This window comes from Larimichthys crocea, chromosome II (genome assembly GCF_000972845.2).
Source record: "Larimichthys crocea isolate SSNF chromosome II, L_crocea_2.0, whole genome shotgun sequence".
NCBI classification, from domain to species: domain Eukaryota; kingdom Metazoa; phylum Chordata; class Actinopteri; family Sciaenidae; genus Larimichthys; species Larimichthys crocea.
This window is the reverse complement of record NC_040012.1, coordinates 8,742,832-8,763,630: the sequence shown is the minus strand read 5'-3', so window position 1 is coordinate 8,763,630 and position 20,799 is coordinate 8,742,832. Positions and strand designations below refer to the sequence as shown.

Sequence of the window (20,799 nt, the reverse complement as noted above, 5' to 3'; positions counted from 1 at the left end):
TCATGAGACAAAGGAGTGTTCGATGGAGGTTTTATTATAATAACAAACTAACAAAAATGAAGAAATTACCAATAAAAGTTACATACAAATGCACTTCCTTAACAATTTAGTATCCATTGTCACAATTATCTTTTTTTTTTTTTAAATGGCAGTGTAACCAAATCTAAACCAGTCAGGCGTGAACAAATCTAAAAACCAGTTCTTCCTTTCTTTTACATCTGTAATCGGATAACAAGGAACAAACAAGTTTAATACGTCAAAAACACAACACTCAAAACATGTTTCACAATGGCTAAGAGCCGTGCTCAAGTATTAGATTTAAAAATCATTTGACTGGACTGTGTAGCCAAGCCTTCCTTGAAAAACGCAGGCCACTACACTTGTAAGATTGTATGAACTGTACTTCTTGACAGCTTTCTGCACTCTATCAAATCAAATCACACTGGGAACTTTACTAGCACGGAGGCTGATCCTTCTCCAGTGGAAGTCTCCTCCAGCCAGAGTCCAGCTCGGTGGCTGGGGCAAGTGATGCAGTATCTTAAGCGAGAGAAACTAAGACACACAATACATGGCCCATCTGATAAATTTGATCGAATTTCTAAACCATTTATTGAGTATATTAGAGCTAAGCTAACCCCCCCATCCCTCCCCAGTGTATCAATTAAGTCAGGTTTATTTATTATCCCGAATACATCTTTGTCCTCATAGCACATCACACTGAAATACACTTTGCCTTTTATTTTGTAGAACTGCCTGTTGCTGTTTTATGTTGTAAGTATGTTCCATCTTTTTGTTTTCTTTTTGTAATATGCTAATAAAAATATGTTTCATTATTCATTATTGCAATGCAACTAAACTGTGATTGGCTTCTCTACCTAATGTAACTGACCAACCTGAACAACATTTCAGTTAAAAAGACACACTGTGTGCTTTTTTATGCCTTTTCTTATACAATATTCTCTTTTTGAACATTCTTTTATTTAAAATTATGCATATAAAAAACAACACAACACAATACACTAAAAACAAAACAAAACACAACAACCAAGGAACAATGAAAAATACAATACAGACAAAGCTTCTTACGACCAGCCGTTACCAATTTATCTGTCTGACCATCCAAAATGGAAAGTGACAGGAGCCCACAAAACCAAAAACAAATCAATTTTTACATGAAGTTTTGCAGTTATCTTTTCCATCAAATAAACATTCTTTAGTCTCTCTCGCCATTGTTGAAGGGTGGGAGGTAGAGGTCTGAGCCAACACAGGGTTATCATTTTCCTCGCCACGAGTAGGAGAATCTGTAATAGTTGGGCTTTTCTCTTCCCTATATCCTCCCCTGGAGTCAAACCCAGTATATAATGTAATGGATTCAGCTGTAATTTAATTTTCAGAATGCTTTGAGCCAACATCGGGCAATCCCAAAAGATGTGAGTGTGTTCCCCGATCTGTTTACATTTCCTCATAGCATAAATTGGTATTATTTTTGTCATATTTTGAAGTACATGAAGGTGTCCTGAAGAATCATTTTTAATTTCCAATTGAATTCTTTCCACACAAGTGTAAATTTAAACATTTATTTTAGTTACATTTTATATATAAATACACAGCACCTTTTGGGACCTCATGACCTTCTTAGTATTTAATTATTTAATTATTCTAATCACTTAAAAACAGATTAATTAGCAGCTATGACACATGGAGGTTATCAGAGGTAACAATGTGGGGCAAAAGTCGTTTTCCGGATGCCGACGCTTGACACGTGATCAAAAGCGCTGCCTGTGATTGGCCGAGAGGGCGCTCATTATGCACACACGTATGTGGGCCAAAGGTGGCGTCTGTTAGTAACGTCTGTTTATACTGCGCGTCAACAATGCTGCTCAACAAGGTTAGTGTCTTTAAATTGACTTTAGCTGTAATTCACCAGCATGTCTTCATAGTTTAGGTTCATTAAAGGCTGGTCTCTGTCGCTCGTTGTCCTTCCTGACCGACATTTAACTCCTTCAAATGCAGAAACTTCACCGGCTAACGAGCGAGCTAACTCTGTCTCTAGCTTCACGTTTATTTATTTATTTGTTCACACTGAGCTGCAGTTTTAAGGTTTAGCTGAAATTTGTGATGTGTGAACGTTAAAATGTGAGTCATGGAAAAATAACTAGCTGGCTGGTTATCTTTGGAGATAAACAGAAGGTCGATTAATAAAACATAACACCAAACTGAAGACGAGAGGTGTCACCTCGTAGCAGAATATCTGTCTTTCTGTCTATCTATCTATGTACATAAAGCAACCTGCTACATAAACCATATTTATTTTAGCATCCTTTGCACTATTCTTCTATTAATTAACACTCTTATATAATTTATCTGTACATAGTTTAAAGCTCATGTTTACCTGTCAAGCTTGTTGTACTTGTTTTTAGCTAGATTTATGTCTGTGTATGTACATTATATAGCAACAACAACAACAACAACAACAACAACAACAACAATATTTATATAGCACCTTTACAGAGCAGTAGACCCAACAGAAGGCAACGCAGGTGTAAAAACATGTCAATAATAAAAGGACAATTAATAAACATAGAAAATTATTAAAGATAAAAATTAGAGGATAAAAATAAAGTGAAAGGATAAAATAAATAAATGACATTAAGACAAAATGAAACCGAAATGCACACACCTGTCCAATTAATGTAATCCTGATTCTGATTTAAAGGACCAGTGTCTCGCTTCACCCTCTTCTTCCTAACATGAAGGAGAAACTATGGTGGTTGCGATGTTTAGTGTGTCTGTTCTGGGCTGAAGTAGAAACATCAACGTGGTGGCATGTGTAGATATAAACGTCTCATCTAAAGATGGCAAAAACAAAATTATCTTCAACTGATTATTCATTTGTTTTATTGTCCGAAAACAGCTCAGTGACCTTCTTCTTACATACTGGACCCTTTTTTTTTTTTTTTTTTTTTAAGTGACCTCTAGGTTTTTAAACATTTGTTTCTCAGAGAAACCGAATACATGGATGGCACAAACTGGGGCTTTAGTAACCTATTACATAAGAGGTGTGCAGTTAAACTTTAACACTGTATATTGCTGATTTCTCCTCCACACACACACACAGCTGCTCAAAGCCAGTGTGCGGTCCGGGGTCCGACTGCAGAGATCCAGCACTGCTGCAGCCAGTGCTTCAGCATCTCACGGCAGCCATGTAGCATCCGGCTTTGCATTTGGTGAGTAGGATGTAGAACTTGCATCTTTTTTCTTTTTTTTTTTAAAAGGTATTTTCACATTTTATCGTACGCCCATGTGAACAGTTATTGGGGAAAAAAATGCACCATCCTTATTATTATTTCAAGGATATACTTAAGTTTCCAGAGACTCATATGAGCATCAACTGAACATTGATCAGGAACTGTGTGCTATGAGATATGATTTTTGTTGCTCATCATTATATTGTAATAACTTTATCATGTGTCCTCCTGCTCCCTCGACCCCACAGAGCTCACAGATCAACAAAAGGAGTTCCAACAGCTGGCGAGGAAGTTTGCACGTGAAGAGATCGTCCCCGCTGCGCCAGCTTATGACAGGAGTGGTGAAGTGAGTATAGCCCAAAGATCAGGCTGCAGTCAGTCTGTATGTAAGATTAAATATGGGTTGGGGGGGGTTATTTCTTTTTGTCTTTGAAAGTCACCTCGGTCAAAGTACACCCTATGACCCTGGAGCTCGGTAGTCAAGTGTCTCCCTTGACTATGGTGCTGCACAATAAATCTGAATAATGTATCAAATCATTTTGCAGTATCCTGTCCCCATCATCAAGAAAGCATGGGAGCTCGGTCTGATGAACGGACACATTCCACAGGATTATGGTATGTTATTTTCTTCTCTGTGACTCTGTTTTTGGCCACACAAAGCCTGACACGCAATGTTTTGTATCAGTTTAGTTTATTGATGATAAAACAATAGCCATCCTTATTAATAAATACACACGCACATATTGAAACCTCTGCGTGAAATAGCTCCCCAGCTTGTGTTCTGTTTGTTTTGTGTCATTGGAGATGGATTATTTCATGCAAGTTGTCTTGATTTCTTTTTGAAAAAACCTGTTATGTTTGTCTCTTTTGTGTTCAGGTGGAATGGGCTTGACAATCTTCGACAACTGCCTCATCACAGAAGAGTTGGCTTACGGCTGCACAGGAGTACAGACTGCCATCGAAGCAAACTCTCTGGGAGTAAGTTGTTACCCAGTGGTGAATATATCAAAACTAACTGAATTATTCAGTATTTCTTGAGTTAGGCGAGTTGTTTTCTTTACACCAAGGGGTAAGATGGGTCCACTCCTCCTATATAATGCAACATTTTACACAAATGTTACAGTGTACTGCAGAATTTAACTGAATAGTCTGGATCCACCATGAGCATAAAGTTTTCCATCCGCCCTGTACTGTGGATCTGTCTGTAGTGTTCAAGGCATCTCACATTGTTCACTTCAATGTTATTTTTTATTAGAAACAGAGTCAGGCATTAGGAGGGTTAAGAGCACTGCTGCTACTGATGATCTGTTTCTTCCACACAGCAAATGCCTGTTATTTTAGCTGGCAGCGATGCACAGAAGAGGAAATACCTGGGAAGGATGACCGAGGAGCCTCTCATGTGTGTAAGTATCTAATTTAGTGGAAGCAGAGTGGGGATTTCCGCAACAGCTTGAAGAGGGGGGAAAAAGTTTGAAGAGCTCAAAACTCCAGCAACAATGTTTTTTACAGAATTAAATTTTAAAAGGTCATATTTTAAACTAAAGTCATGTTTGTAGTAAAAAAAATAACTACTGTTAACTATTGCTCAGTTTTTACCTTTTTAAAAAAACAACAACAAAAAAAACAACTTAATATGTGGATGGCCTCTCATACCCATACAGGTGCTTTCAGTTATGTTGCTGATTAGACCAGCTCAGGTTGGACGTGTGCAGCACTGCGCTAGGACTTACTCAATTTATAGAAAATGAATCTTCTTTGTCACGTGATGGTTAACTGAATGTCTTTGGGTTTAGAACATTTGTTTACATGCTGCTGAGATGTTGAATCTTGCCACACAGCGCTGCACTGTTGACAGTGAGATTATCTCACTCTGTGTTTAATTTAAAACAGTTTTACCATGTCATTAATGAATGGCTGCAGGGTTTCCTGAGCTTTTTAACAGCCCAGAGGCCTGAAGTGAGCTACTTCCTTGAGGAGCGCTAGTGAGCCATTTCATCACACCCATGCACAAGACCCGTATCAGATATCAGTTCTCGACAATCACAATGTGGCTGTGTGTGAGAAAACATAAGCCCTGACATATCATAGTACTACTTTATTACTGTGCTGACACTGTGTGGTGTGTTTTTGTCAGGCGTACTGTGTCACAGAGCCGGGGGCGGGCTCTGATGTGGCCGGCATTAAGACCAGAGCTGTGAAGACGGGCGACGAGTACGTTGTTAACGGGCAGAAGATGTGGATCACCAATGGTGGGAAAGCGAACTGGTGTGTACTCGCCACCTCTTCTCCGATTGAGCGCTAACAACGTAACAAAATACGTTTTGATGGCCAGTTTATGTCAATTCAACTTTATGGCTGCAGTTTGTGGTGCTGTTGAATGATCATGAAGTTGAAACAACCTCTCTAACGCGTTCATCCATTAGTGAACATTTTAGCCTTCACGAAAGGAGGATTCATTGCAGGACTGTCGTATTAGACTTTATTGATCCCACACTGAGGAAATTCACTTGTTACAGCAGCTCGTATACACATGGTGGATAAGAAATTGGTCTTTGCTTTCACAAACTGAAAGCAAAGTTACCAGCGAGTCCAAAGTGAGTTCATTCAGCCAGATCTGTGATGCTACACTCTCCATACTCTGTGTCTGTGTCTGTGTGATTTTGAATTTTTAAATGTCTTTTCATTTATATCCAGGTACTTCCTGCTGGCCCGCACTAACTCGGATCCTAAATGTCCAGCCAGCAAAGCTTTTACCGGCTTCATTGTGGATGCTGATACTCCTGGAATTCAAGTAGGGAGGAAGGTAAGATGAAGCTGAAATATTTATTTTTACTGCTCTAACAGAGATCAGTAATTTTCTTGGCAACTAGAAAATGATTATCTGTGCTGGATATTTCTTTAATAGGTTAATTTCTCTTCTTCATAGTGGCTGCTCCACATACATTTTTGCATGAAAGGTACAAAATCAGGGTTTTAAGATTTAAACCTTTCAGTGCAGTCATATGATTTAGAGACAGAAACATCCCTCTAATTTAAGATTTTTGAGTTCAGTGGAATATTACGTCTCTCTGTGAAGCGGATAATAAATTCTACTTGTAGATACGTGCTATATGAATTATTATTAGAGACAATTGGATTATAATTAATAGGGACATATGTCCTATCCAGCTGTGATTGTCCTGTAATCTACTCCTGTTGTGCTGTCCAATAATTTGACACTGCGTCATGATAACATGTCTGTTTGTTTTGTGCTCGCAGGAGATGAACATGGGACAGAGGTGCTCTGATACCAGAGGCATCACCTTTGAGGATGTGAGGATACCGAAGGAGAACGTCCTGGTCGCAGAGGGGGCCGGCTTCAAAATTGCCATGGGTGCCTTTGACAACACGAGACCACCGGTAGGTCTTCAAACTGCAACTGAACTGCACTGAACATCTGTGATGCCACTTTGAAATGTCTTGTGCTACCCCAAAGGTGACTCACTGTTTCTGTTTTTGTTTCTTTAGAAGAAAACAGGATTTAATTTGTTTCTATCAGAGTTCATTTCAAAGGATTTAAATGGATCAGAATTTTAAAAATCTGGGCGGTACAAAACATTTCAGTTTGGACATATTTGACTTGACTTTGAGGCAGAGTGTCTTCTTGTAGCATAGAATGTCTCTTTTGGCTTTATGAGGATATACAAACATAAACTCACAGTATTTTCTAAACCGGGACTGAGATAAGAGCAAGACCTAAGCAGGACGAGACTGTCATAACCAAGACCAGACATGTTTTCATCTGAAAAAAGGTGGTTTGGGGGTTTAGGGGTTTAGGGGTTTAGTTTAAACATTATGTATGAGAGACTCTGATTTTTGCTAATGTACTTCTTGCACTGCAGGTGGCGGCAGGAGCGACAGGCTTGGCACAGAGGGCGCTCGATGAAGCTACAAATTACGCGCTGGAGAGGAAGACGTTTGGAAAAGTTATCGCTGAGGTTTGTTCACTTCAAGTCCTCAGCAGCTGATGTTTCTCATTTTGAGTTGACTGAATTACAGAATTTATTAGAGTGGCAGCTCTGTCATTACTGTAATCATCATAATAACTGACAACACAGCTGTTCATTAAGTGCAGTGATGAGTTGGGATCAACTCTCTCCTCTGTTTCGCAGCACCAGGCCGTGTCCTTCCTTCTGGCTGAGATGGCAATGAAGGTGGAGCTGGCCAGGATGGCATACCAGAGGTCTGCCTGGGAAGTGGACCAGGGCCGCAGAAACACCTACTACGCCTCCATCGCCAAAGCCTTCGCTGGAGACATCGCCAATCAGGTGGCCAGTGATGCTGTTCAAGTATTTGGAGGCAACGGCTTCAACAGCGAATACCCGGTAGAGAAACTGATGAGAGACGCCAAGATCTACCAGGTGGGTGACGATGTTTGTGCCTCATATCAGAGGTGTTTGGCAAAACTTTGCTTTCTTTAATCGACTTCTTTCCTTTTCTAGATCTATGAGGGCACAGCTCAGATCCAAAGACTCATCATTGCCCGAGAACACCTGGGAAAATACATGAAATGAACTGTGCGCTCCTGAATCATCGTCATTTAAATGTACTTTATTGTAACTTTTCTAGAAAAACGTGTTCCTGGAAATAGATCTGGTTACTTAAACTCAGGATATAGTTGAAAAATGTTGTTTGCTGTCACATCATTTAATTCCTGCCTTGCTTGTTTTGGACTGAATTGGTAGACAGCAGCCCACCTTTTCTAATCAGAAATGCAGCTTGAACTGTGGCCTTATTTTATGACTTACTGAGGTGATGAGGATCACCACATTTAAGTAAAAGATCATGTGACCATGTCCCGCAGGTTGTGAACAATAAATGCTGCTGCTCTCTGGAGTCTAAATGTGCCATTAAATGCAAGACATTACAAACATATTGCTTTTATTCAGCATTAAACTCCGACATATTTGACTTTATAAGTTGACAAGAGCCCAAACGAACACCTATAGTTTTTTAGGTTAGGTTGTCTCATTTTGTGGAGGAGGGGCAGATTCAGGCTGACCTTCATCTTTACACTGTGTGTGTTTGTGTGTATTTCAACTCTGTAATACAATCCTGATTTTGGTCTTATTCTCTGTCAAATCAAGGCATTCATGATTGTTTTTCTCAGAGGTTTGTGCTCCTGTTCTACCTCTGACATCCTATCAAAAGTGATGCACTATCCTTAAAAAAACGAGTGAATGTAACACCATGGAAGCAGTTTAATTTTATCTGAACATTCTCACCAGACAAATGTGTCTAATGATCTGTTGGCCGTAAAAGTCCATGTTTGTGTCTGATTTAGAAAATTAAATTCTCAACAACTGTTGTCAGTTCTACGTTACTATCCAATACAGAGAGGCATTGGCACAGCACTTAACCATGGAGAATCTCTGCAGAAAGTATGGATGTAATATGTGTGCTCACTCATGCCATAATGGTGAATTCATCTAAACTCTGTATATCATCCACTTATTAAATTATTCCATCCAATCAAACTGATCATGCTATTGTTTTGTTTTGTCAGCATACAACAGTAAAAGTGTTTTCTCCATATTGAAGTTCAATGAACTAAAGACACCAAAACCAGTTTGTGTAGATTTTGGTTTAATGACCTCACAGGATGATATTGTTTAATTTAGATTAATATACATAATACACCACACTGATTCCAAAAAAGTTGTGATGCTGTGAAAAGTCTAAATTAAAACAATGCATCCAATTCATAATTACTGTATAATCCCAAAAAAATCAGTTAAATATAAATTATTTAAATAGTGCCCTGTGTTCAAATAAATATGTGAAAAGGATTTGCAAAGCATTATGATTGTTATATTTTCACTGATATTCATACAGCATCAAAACTTTGTTTTATTGGGATTGTACAGCAGTATATTAATATGTAAAATATTTTATTAGTCTAACTTTGCAATGCAGTGATTAGCACTGTTGCCTCACAGCAAGAAGGTTCCTAGTCCAAACCTCGGCTGGGGCCTTTCTGTGTGGAGTTTGCATGTTCTCCCCATGTCTGCGTGGGTTCTCTGTGGGTACTCCGGCTTTCTCTCACAGTCCAAAGACATGTAGGTTGACTGGTGACTTGTCCAGGGTGTATCCGCCCTCTCACCCTAAGTCAGCTGGGATAGGCTCCAGCCTCCCACGACCCTGACGATAAGTTGTTACTGATATTGTAGCTTTATTAAGGACACTCATTAAAAAGTTCCAATGCAATAATACAATCTAAAAAGATAAAAGTAGATACATAGTAACACATATGCAATTTTGTATCAAAAAGGCTACAACTACCACACCCACACCTACATACAAACTTGAGCACTAGTGGCTCCACAATCTGGATTAAAACCTGACTGAGCCACAGTAATACCATTTTGTGAAGCAGACAGCCTGCGCATAAGTCATAACATAAGTCATCACATAAGATTTCATGTATGATGGTTAACTTAAATTATTTTACAGCAGGGTTAAGTTGTTACTGAAAGGGTGGAAAACCTGACGGTGGCTCAATGTAAATATTTATTAAGCAGTGTTTTCCTGAGGGTGGTGACTTATTTTAAGTCATATTTGTTTGTGTTAGTCACATATTTATTCAGGCATATACACCACATGTTGACACGGCTCTTCAGACAGGTAGGCAAAACAGGTAATAACGCATGAGACGCCTTCTTAACTGAATTGATATTTTCTTTTTGTGGCAAAACAAATTATGCAATATAAATCCAATAAATGTCCACCCCCACCAGTGTATGTGGTTAACCTTCACATCCATCTGTGGGAACAGGTTAGTTTAGTTTTCAGTTTATTTGTCATATGTAGGTTAACACGGGGTCAACAGAACAACCAAACGTGTTTGACAAGAAAAATGGGTCATCTCAGCGTTAGTGGCAGTACTTCCAACAGGCCTGCTTATTATATATTATTATATTTTATTATTATTATTATTATTATATTATTTTATTTTTATTATTATTATTATTATTAAATATAATAAGTTGAAGAGTCTGATTGCCTTGTAGAAAAATATTAGTGTTTATAATAATAATAATAATAATAATAATAATAATAATAAATAAATAAATAAAAAAGTGTTTTTGTTTACAGTTTTAGTTCATTCATGCTCCTCAGGTGTTGGCAATAACAAAGATACTCCATAACATTTTATTAATTTCTCAAACTTCTAACAAAACACAAAACACTTCTTCTTCTACTACTACTTTTTTTCCTTCTACATTGGCAACATAGTTGGCAACCCACAGCATATGTAGATAAAAAGACTAATTCTAAGGTAATAAAAACACAATGATTTGTTATATAATATGTTTATATATTACTGAAAACATCGTTTATGTATATTAAATCCCATTTCTGCCAGTAAATCATCCTACATACTGAAGCTTCAACCATCTCTGATGAGTAGAATTAGTTGGCAGTAAGTGTCATTGACTGTAGAGGTCAGCATTGCGCTTCACGCTGGCGTACAGACTGAGGCTGATGCTCACAGGTAGGAAAGACTTGTTGTGTCTCTCTGTGGAGCATCTTGGTGCCAGCAGTCTCTGGCTGAAGGTGCTCCTGAGTCTGTCCAGCATCTTATGGAGTGGGTGGGAGTCATAGTCCAAGATAGCCCGCACCTTAGACAGCATCCTCCCTTCCAAACACCACAGTCAGCGAGTGACAGTGTCTGTTTTTCTGTGCACCTTGTTATATATTGAACTAGGGGGTCTTAAGTTAGTGACACACCTTCTCAGCAAAATTTGGGAAGTGTTGTCTGCAAAAACAGCTGTTGTTTTTATCGATTGAAGGTTCAGTGTGGAAGATTTAGGGGGCTCTACTGGAAGGAACTGAATATAATGTTCATTATTATGTCTTCATTAGTGTATAATCACCTGAAAATAAGGATCATTGTGGTTTCTTTGCCTTAAAATGAGCCCTTTATATCTGCAGAGAGAGTGGGTCCTCTTACATAGAGTCCGCCATTTTTCTACAGTAGCCCTGAGCAGACAAAACTAAACACAGATCTAGATGTGGTCTTTTGCTCTAAATGTTTTTCCTACATGCATGGAAGGAGAGGAGAGGTGAGGCATGGGAGATAATTCATTTGGATGCAACTTCACTGCTAGATGCCACTAAATGCTACACACTGGACCTTTAAACTTAATAGGTGTATCTTCATTGTGTCCATCACTGCTTCCATAGGAGTGCTACAGTGTTATTTTTATATTATTATTATATAACTGTTATCGTCTGCATTGAGAGAGTAGTCGCACAATATGAAATATATTTTTTTCTTATTTTCATCTGAACTTGAGTGTTTGAAAGACACTTTGAATGTGTTTTTGCAGTAATGTGCTATAATGTGTTTTGTTTCAGTGGACATCAAGTGAGAGATCCTCTCTCATCATCGACATGTGCTGGAGCTGTTTGCATACCCTAACTTCTATATTGTTAATGTATTTTTCTCAGTTTTCTCGACTGCTCATAAATATGAATGACGAGACTAAACAGGAATTATTTTTAGTATTTTGCAAAAAAAATTTTTTTAACAGAGCTTCTGAGCTCCTGCCAGTCAGTCACAGTAAACCCCTCAGGCAGTGACCAGATAAAAACATACCGCATGACATAGAGAGCTGGAGGGCATGGAGGAGCATGCTGTTGTTTTGCCTGAGTTAAAGAGGGGAGATTACGATAACACTCAGAAATTGTACAAACTGGCAACAGTCTGGGTCATTTTTAGCAATTTATTTATCCACCATCCACAACTCCTGCAGTGTACAATTCAGGCTGACAGTGAAGTGAAGAGCAGGGAGGCTGTCAGGTATGAAAAACAAAACAGCAGCATGTTAGATGCAATAAATGTCAGCAGTTAAGAATAAACAGAGTCAAGCATGTCACAATTTTAATAGTTAATAAGCATGTAAGAAGATGTTCACTGCACAATAGCTCAATTTATCTTCTAAAACCTAAAGAGCTTGAGAGATGTCAATGTTGAAACTGTCTGACATGTCAACATGTCATTTTTCACTGATGTGAGAAGAAATGTTCTTTTTATTCTGTTTTCATCGCTTCTCTAAAGCATTTCCAACCACACTTGGCACTTGAGCACTTTGCACCTTTATTTTTGATGTGAGTTATGTTGTGTCTGTTGTGTCACAGTGTGTTTGTTTCACAGTCTCTTTGAGGATTAAGGTTTTCTGTTTTTCTTCTTCCTCAGTTTTATTTCACAGTTCTTCCATGCATTCTTTTTCTGTGAGACTGTAAACAAACAACAGAAATGTAACATTACAAAATGTAACGTCTTTTGTGTCTTTTTTTTACCACAATAAACATAAAGTTGCACCGATTTACATTCATATAAATCACAGATAAATCAACTAAGACTGTATATTACGTCGGCAAAACAGAAACGCAGGGCGGAACAATTATTTTTAAGTTATAAAAACTTGTTTTTAGGCGATTATACATGCATCAAAACATAGTTCAAATATTATATTACATGTCTTATATTACGTGCCTTATTCTGAAGACACTGAGCAACATTTGATTTGTATTTTAATCAGAGTTTATTGGTGTTGTTCAGTCTGTGTCCTCACTCCAAAGCAACAGGTGGCGCTAATGCGTCAACCGCCGTAAAAAAAACACACGAAGAAGAAGAAGAAGAAGAAGTAGCTGAACATGCAGAATGGTAACCGGCGTTATGTTGTAATTGTCACATCTTAACGCGTTTAATTCAAGATAACATGACAGCCCAGGTGGATAGAAATGTCCGCTTGACTGCTCTCTGTCCGGATCTGTCCTCAGGTTGACCGTTAATCCGTGAAAGCGGCGAGTAAAGAGGTTTAAAACGGGGCTAGCATCGGCGTTAGCATGTAGCCTCCTCGATAACAACAACTCGTTTCTAGATTTCCACATCCGGTCATTTAGCTTCATTATATGAGTGAATTCACGTCTGACAGCGAAGAGACGGGTGTTGTTCCCCTGGCACGCTTGAAAGAAGTCAGTTAGACTGAGTGTTTTTAATGTTTTGGTGTGTTTTCAGGGTACCCAGGTGAAAGATGTCATCATTAAGCCTGACGCTCCCGGCGCGCTGCTGCTGGACAAACACGCAGACTACATCGCTGCCTACGGCTCCAAAAAGGACGATTATGTGAGTAACGTGTCGTTTGGATGCGTCACTCTGTGTGTGTACTTTTGCTCTGGGGCTGTTTCCTTTTTGTTTGAGTTGGAGGAGAAACTTAATGGTGCGGTATATACAAGGAGATTTAGACAGAACACAGACAGACAAAGTCTGGTCCTTGTCTGGTCTGTACAAAGTCTGAAACTCATCCCCATCCAACCACTGTGAGCCATCATCACCTGGATCAACTCCCTGCAGCCAGGTGCCAGAATAATGTGGATTTTATTTGCCCTTTTTCAAGCTTTTATTTTGATAGAGACAGCTGAAGGAGTGACAGGGATGTGGAGAGAGAGAGAGAGAGAGAGAGACATGCAACAAAGAGCCACAGGTCGGATTTGAACCCTGGGCCGCTGCAGCAAGGACCGAGCCTTCGCACATGGGGGCGGATGATCTATCAACACCCCAGAATACTCTCATATGTTTATGTTTTATATTTCATTTTTACTGGCGGCTTTAGCTCAGTCTGTAGGGATTCGGCTTGGACTAAAATATGGACTGGTAGTGGGAAAGGTGCCAGTTCACTTCCTGGGCACTGAAGAAGAGATACTTTATTAATCCCTCAACGGGGAAATTATTTTTTCACTGTTTTATTTACATGCATTTTAAGCCAGAACACACACACATGCAGTACAAAGAGCTCGTAAAGAGGAGAGAGATGGTGGAGTGATGGGCAGCCCCCCTGAGGAGCGCCCTGCGAGCAGTTTGGGAGGGATCGGTGCCTTGCTCAAGGGCGGCAGTGCCCAGGAGGTGAACTGGCACCTCTCCAGCAACCAGTCCACCTTCCATATTTTTGGTCCATGCTGGACTTGAACCAGCCACCCTCCAGGTTCCCAAGCCAAGTCCCTATGGACTGAGCTACTGCCACCTTAGGTGCCCTTGAGCAAGGTACCGAACCACTAACTACTCCTAGGTCACCGTTGTGTGGCTGCCCATCACTCCACCATCTCCCCTCGAGGTGTCAGTAAAGTTTCTGTTCTGTTCTATTCATCCACCTAGGATGGCACGGTGGTGCTGTGGTCACAGCAAGAAGGTTCCTGGTTTGAACCCCAGTTGGGGAGCATGTTGTCCTCGTGTCTGCATTGTTTTTTTTTCTGGGTACTCCGGCTTCCTACCACAGTTCAAAGACACTTAACAAGTTAATTGGTGACCCTAAATCACCCGTAGGTGTCAGTGTGAATGTTTGTTTGTGTCCTGTGATGAACTGGCAGCCTGTCCACAGTCAGTGTACCCCGCCTCTCGCCCTAAGTCAGCTGGGTTCGGCTCCACCACCCCGTGACCCTGATGAGGAGAAGTGGTCACAGAAAATGGATGGACATCAGTCTCTAACATTTCGTAGACAAAGTGTCTTTAAGTATACACACGCACTGAAATAAATTTGATTATATTGCTTTTTTTTTTTTGTTCTTCTTTTCATGATGTGCTGCTATGCTCATCTGCTTCAGGGAGCCAAATATGTCTCATTATATTTATGGTGTAATTTCAGTTTCAGACATAAAATAATATGCTCGTTTCTCTGGTCAGCAAACTTGAAAAGCACCGTTTCTTTATTGCTACCTAAAGCACTAAAGCTTTTGCTGTGTTCGTTATATAAAGTTCAGATTTTATGCAGAATCCACAAACTTGTTTGTTTAGTTTTTTTCCCCCCACCTTTATTTATTCAGTTGGGAATTTGACTGAGAGCAACGCTCTCTTTTCTTGTTTGCATTCACACAGTCACACCTGGAAGTTGGCCGGTACAACTGCAGTCTGATCTGCTGGCCGCTGAGTAGTAGGGCACCTCAGTGGTGGTAATGCCCTTTTGTATGGGCTGCGTAATAGGCAGGATCTGGTGTCGTGATCATCCATGTCTCGGTTGTGTTGCCTCAGGAGTACACGCTGTCAGAATACCTGAGGATGAGCGGTATCTACTGGGGCCTGACGGTGATGGACCTGATGGGTCAGCTGCCCCGGATGAATCGACAGGAGATCATAGACTTCATCAAAGCCTGTCAGCACGAGTGTGGAGGCATCAGTGCAAGCATCGGACACGACCCCCATCTGCTCTACACTCTAAGCGCCGTCCAGGTGAGTCCTCAGGCTTGAGACTTGACAGACTTAATCTTGTTTTCTAGCAACATTAATGTTCTGAGAGGTTGGATTTGTTGTCAAGTAGAAGGACAACACTTTGATGTCATTTTCTAGCACTGGTTAATCCGGTTTATTTCGCTCTCTTGAGCTGCGTCATTACTTGTATTCTTAAAACGTTTACTCCTAAAGGATCTTTGTGATTAATGTGATTAATTTTTATTCAACTCGGAAAAACTTTATTCAACAAAACTCTTGTGTTTTTGACTTTTAATTCTTCATCCTCTTTATCTCCGCCTCAGATTCTATGCTTATATGACAGTGTGGACGCGCTTGATGTGGACAAAGTGGTGGAATACATTAAAGGGCTGCAGCAGGAAGACGGCTCATTTGCAGGAGACAAATGGGGTGAGCAAGATTTATTTTGAAATATATTTGTTCAGATATACAACTGTAATACTCGTCATGGAGGGATTACAACAGAAACTAGTAGTTCTCATTTATTTGAATTGTAGTTGGTTTAAATTTAATATTAAATTGTCATAATTACAGTTCTTTGTCTTTACAGGAGAAATAGACACAAGGTTTTCCTTCTGCGCTGTTGCTACACTTGCATTACTGGTAAGTCTATCATCACGTGCACTTTAACACTTTGTAATTAACGCAGTAATACTTGAAGATGACTTTCGGTCCTCTTCTCCTTCTAAGGGCAAGATGGACACAATAAATGTTGACAAAGCCGTAGAGTTCGTCTTGTCCTGTATGAACTTCGATGGAGGTTTTGGATGCAGACCTGGTTCAGAGTCTCATGCTGGTCAGGTGAGTCCACTGATGAACTTATATAGTGCATGACAAAAACCCCTCCAAAAACACCTGAAGGTTTAAAGGTTCAGATTTAGGGGACTTTAGGACTAAATGGAATATAATTTTTTTTTTCATTAGTTTATAATCATCTTCGTTACCTTAGAATGAGTCTTTTATATCAAATACTGTGTTTGCAATTAGCAGATACACCTTGAGATATCACTAAATCTTACACACTGCACCTTTAAACTTTACGCATGAAAGTTATCAAACAGGTAAACTATTATTCACAGATCATAAATGTTAGGCTGCAGGCCGGTCTCGTGGGAGGGAGTCGGACTAATAACTGAGAAGTTGTCAATGGATGCTAATAGGGTGTGTTTAAAATCCATCGCATATATAAACTCTCAGATTTTCTTTTCCCTTCTCTCTGTCAGATTTACTGCTGCACCGGCTTCTTGTCGCTCACCGGTCAGCTGCACCAGATCAACGCTGACCTGCTCGGCTGGTGGCTCTGCGAGAGGCAGCTCCCGTCCGGAGGTCTGAATGGACGGCCGGAGAAGGTTTGCCGTTTAAAATGAAATGCAACAATGTCGTTGTTTGACTTTTATGGGGACCGACTGATTCCTTCATTGGCACACACATCCGTGGTGTGTTTTTATCATCAGCAGTTATATTGAACAGAACCTGTTCCTTGTGTTTGTTGTGTTCACAGTCCACACAGCTGTTCATCAGACTGAACAAATGACAGCAAAACCGCTTTTATACACGTCCAGCAACGTTATTGTTCATTTAGAGTCGTGTTTTTGGCCACCCGATGATGTGTTTCGTCCAGTATTCACTCATTTTCAGAAAAGTATCTGGCTCCTCAGCTGCTAAATGCTCCACTGTGTTCTCCAGCCAGTCCCTGGCTGCGTCTGTTTGGTGTTAAGCATTGTTCAGTGGGTTTTTTTAGAGCAGTTTTTTCTCTGAAAACAGCTGTTTGCTACAGCTGAAAACACTTTGAGAACAGCAAACCAGAACCAGACAGCTAAACGATGAGCTGGAACTCACTATAAGACTGCACAGAGCTGAGCAGAGCTGCAGATTCAGGTGATAATTCTCTGTCGGCTCATCGATAAGAGAGACAACTTTCACATTATTATTTGATAAATTGTAAAATATCAGTTAAACTAAATGTCAAAGAACGTGCTTTTCTTTCTACAGCTAAATATTGTACCTCAAATGACACCACTTTAAATAGATGTAGTTGCATAAATGCTCTGTTTTTTAATCTTTCATCCAGCTTCCGGATGTGTGCTACTCATGGTGGGTTTTGGCGTCTTTGAAAATCATCGGCAGGATTCACTGGATCGACAAGGCCAAGCTACGAACGTTTATTCTGGCCTGTCAAGACGAGGAGACCGGAGGTTTCGCCGATAGACCAGGAGACATGGTGAGCTGTCAAACAAAACTAACTCCTGCACGCTGCAGGAGAAACAGATCAGATCATAAATCTCCTGTTTCATCTTACGCAAGCCTCAGTGGTCCTGTCCTTTAGTCTCTGGGTGGGATAAACTTGCAGTTGTCCAGTACACAGAGAAACCTCTTAAAGGAACAATATCTTGATGATGATTAAATCTCATGGATGTGAGTGCTTTTAGTCTGATTCTGGACCTGGGTTATTCTCAAGGCTCCTGTAGTATATGTCTGCTGCTTTCAGTCCTCATCGCACAACATTTGACGCCTTCCCCATGATGCACACTGACTCTTAAGCTTTCTCAACTCTCCTCACTACCCCTGTCCAGGTGGATCCTTTCCACACTCTGTTCGGGATCGCAGGTCTCTCCCTTCTCGGAGACGAACAGATCAAGCCGGTGAATCCTGTCCTGTGCATGCCCGAGGATGTCCTGAAGAGGGTCGACGTGCAGCCCGACCTCCTCAGCTAGCCCTCTGACATCCGTCGTCCCACATCACACACAGACACAGCTGCCCTGCTGAGCACCATCCAGCCACACCATGACCGCCATCACCACCACGGCTGGATGCTGGGAGCAGAGAGCGAGGACCACCGCACATTGTAGTGTTAGCTGAGGTCTACAGACACATTTTTAGACGCAGGTTTTGATCTCTGCTCACTAAGGACAAGTAGTCTGAGGCTTCGTGTCTTTAAACCCTCAAGCACTCAATATGTTATCAAGTCACTTATGTTGGTTTCAATGCGAGAGAACGGTTTGAGAAAGATGTTTTGACGTGTAACCATCACCGCTAAAAGCTAGAAATCATTAAACATTCCTGAACTTTCTGACACCATGTCAGGAAAAAACATGAAACCGTGTAACAGCGCATGAAACTGTCACAGAAGTCTGTTTCCTCTCTCTGTCTTGTCTCTCGTCACCTTTCGAGCTTGTCAACAAGCCAAGGAATTTATCACTGTAGCTAATTACTGGACAGAGGCGCTGATGGGCTTCATGTGCTTGACAGCTTTGTGCACTTGAGCTTGAAACAAGAAGGATTATTGTGTGGAACAGACACGCATGATCAAGTTTGCTCTGCGATATGTTTTGGGGGCAGAAGACACTTTGACTCTTTGTCAGTCATTTGGTTTGTTTTTCTCTGTTTGTTGGAGGGTGCTGCCAACTTCACGCACCGACTGTTCGAAATAAAATAACTTCCGTGTTTGAAAAGTAAGAGCACGTAAAGGGCAGACTGCCCTCGATCTGTTTACACTCCAGCAATCTTACCAACGCTGTTTGTTCTAACGGGCCTCACAACTGGAGATGCAATATAATATAATATAAGATGGGAAATATTTTAGGCAGGAGGAAGGGGCAGTTTTATGTTTGTGACTGGAGACACCCAGAGGTAAAACACATTGCAGTGCCGTCGTCTCTTGCCAAGTATATTTAACGTCTTATCCACAGTCTCAGTTACACGATTTATTTAAATCCATGTTACTTAGTCCAGCTTTGTTATGCAGCTGTGGGCAAACACACTGTGTGTGAAATGAAATATTTTCAGTCTTATGTTTTGATGATTTTCAGCTTTTTTTTCTCTTTTAAATCTTTGGGTAAAACTCTGCACTCTTCTTGTCTTACTCGACACATTTCATCCGTTGTCAGGTAACTGTTCAGTGTTTAGATTGTTACAGAAGGTAAATAAATCATGTCAACTCATTAGATCTGCAGCCAGTTCAAGTGACTGATAACTCCTAAATGTATTAATTGACATTGTTATGCAAAATGAATGCAGTCATTACCTAAATGTCTTTGTTGTGCTCATAGGGTTTAAATCACATTTCTCAGAGTTGTGCAGCTTAAAGACTAAAATCTAAAAACTCTAACTGCATCTTCGACGACTCGTCAATCCACACAGTCTCGTCTTCGTGTTGCGTGGGCAGCTCGAATCCACATAAGCTGTTGCACAGCTCCATGTGTGTATATTAATGTAACTTATTTGTTATCTTGGTTGGCAATAAATGTTTCCCTTCAACCGTGACCGAGTTTGTTTTTGCACTTGAGGACTTTAAAGGAGCATTTTACAAACACTAAGTCTCACTGTGTAAGTCATCTAGTCTAACTCAGTTCAGACATCCACTTAACAGGTGAAGTGATGACTTAAAATTGCCCGTAGGTGTGAATGTGTGTGTCGGTGGTTGTTTTTCTCGATGAACTGGCGACTTGTCCTCGCTGCTTCTTGCCCAAAGTCAGCTGGGATAGGCTCCAGCCCCCCGGTGAGCCTGATGAGGATTAAGTGGTTACCGATAATGGATGGATGGACCTGTGCCTTGGACCCAGTCCTGGACCTGGGACCTGCCACATACAGTAATTGTAGGCCACTTATTAGCTGATGAATCTATTCACATCTCCTCCTAATTACCCTGATTGTGTTCATTCATAATGTCTCTGTTGTTTGTCTTTGTCTTTATCCTGTTGTGTAACCACCTTATTACCGTACCACCTTAAACAGGTCACTGTTCTATCTGGATCTGTTCTATATGGAAAATATAGATAACTTCTGTTATGATTTAGCACTATATAAATAAAATTGGATTAAAACATGTTTGAATAATCTTTGATGCAGTTCTTTAATAAAACTTGATATCAGTCTGTCGCTGTGATTATGAAGGAAATTGACTTGGACTTCTTTATATACTTCTTTCTTTATACTTACTCACATATGCAGGAAGGCTATATAAGGGATAAAAGTAATATTGATCATAATTTCAAATGTACAGATACAGAAGGATAAAAGTAATATTGATCATAATTTCAAATGTACAGATACAGAAGTGTAATGTAGGGGCTCTGTAGATGCCACTAGGTGGCAGCCTTACCATTCAAAATACATTCATGTTGACGCAAACTATATAAAGTATCAACAAGGATCCTGTTAAAAAAATGCCCAAATTATGTGTTGTTAGTGATTGATGCAAACTTTTAATTGCAAGTCTCTGAAATCATTCAATAACTGTCTCGTATTTAAAACTCACACAGTGAG

General features: G+C 40.2%; 2 protein-coding genes across 2 annotated transcripts; both read left to right on the top strand.

The window, feature by feature from the left end:
* Positions 1–1,773: 1,773 nt before the first annotated feature.
* On the top strand, positions 1,774–8,768 carry acadm (acyl-CoA dehydrogenase medium chain). Its single transcript, XM_019266304.2, has 12 exons — positions 1,774–1,888; positions 3,119–3,227; positions 3,497–3,594; positions 3,794–3,863; positions 4,126–4,226; positions 4,571–4,651; positions 5,383–5,513; positions 5,943–6,051; positions 6,507–6,647; positions 7,130–7,225; positions 7,400–7,648; positions 7,730–8,768. Exons 1-12 carry the CDS (start codon positions 1,874–1,876, stop codon positions 7,799–7,801), a joined length of 1,272 nt encoding a protein of 423 aa, XP_019121849.1. The 5' UTR covers positions 1,774–1,873; the 3' UTR covers positions 7,802–8,768.
* Positions 8,769–12,846: 4,078 nt separating this feature from the next.
* Positions 12,847–19,797, top strand: rabggtb (Rab geranylgeranyltransferase subunit beta). Its single transcript, XM_010755276.3, has 9 exons — positions 12,847–12,960; positions 13,315–13,422; positions 15,319–15,516; positions 15,819–15,924; positions 16,085–16,137; positions 16,225–16,335; positions 16,758–16,883; positions 17,606–17,755; positions 18,108–19,797. The coding sequence occupies exons 1-9, from the start codon at positions 12,958–12,960 to the stop codon at positions 18,246–18,248; spliced, it is 996 nt and encodes a 331-aa protein (XP_010753578.1). The 5' UTR covers positions 12,847–12,957; the 3' UTR covers positions 18,249–19,797.
* Positions 19,798–20,799: the final 1,002 nt, after the last annotated feature.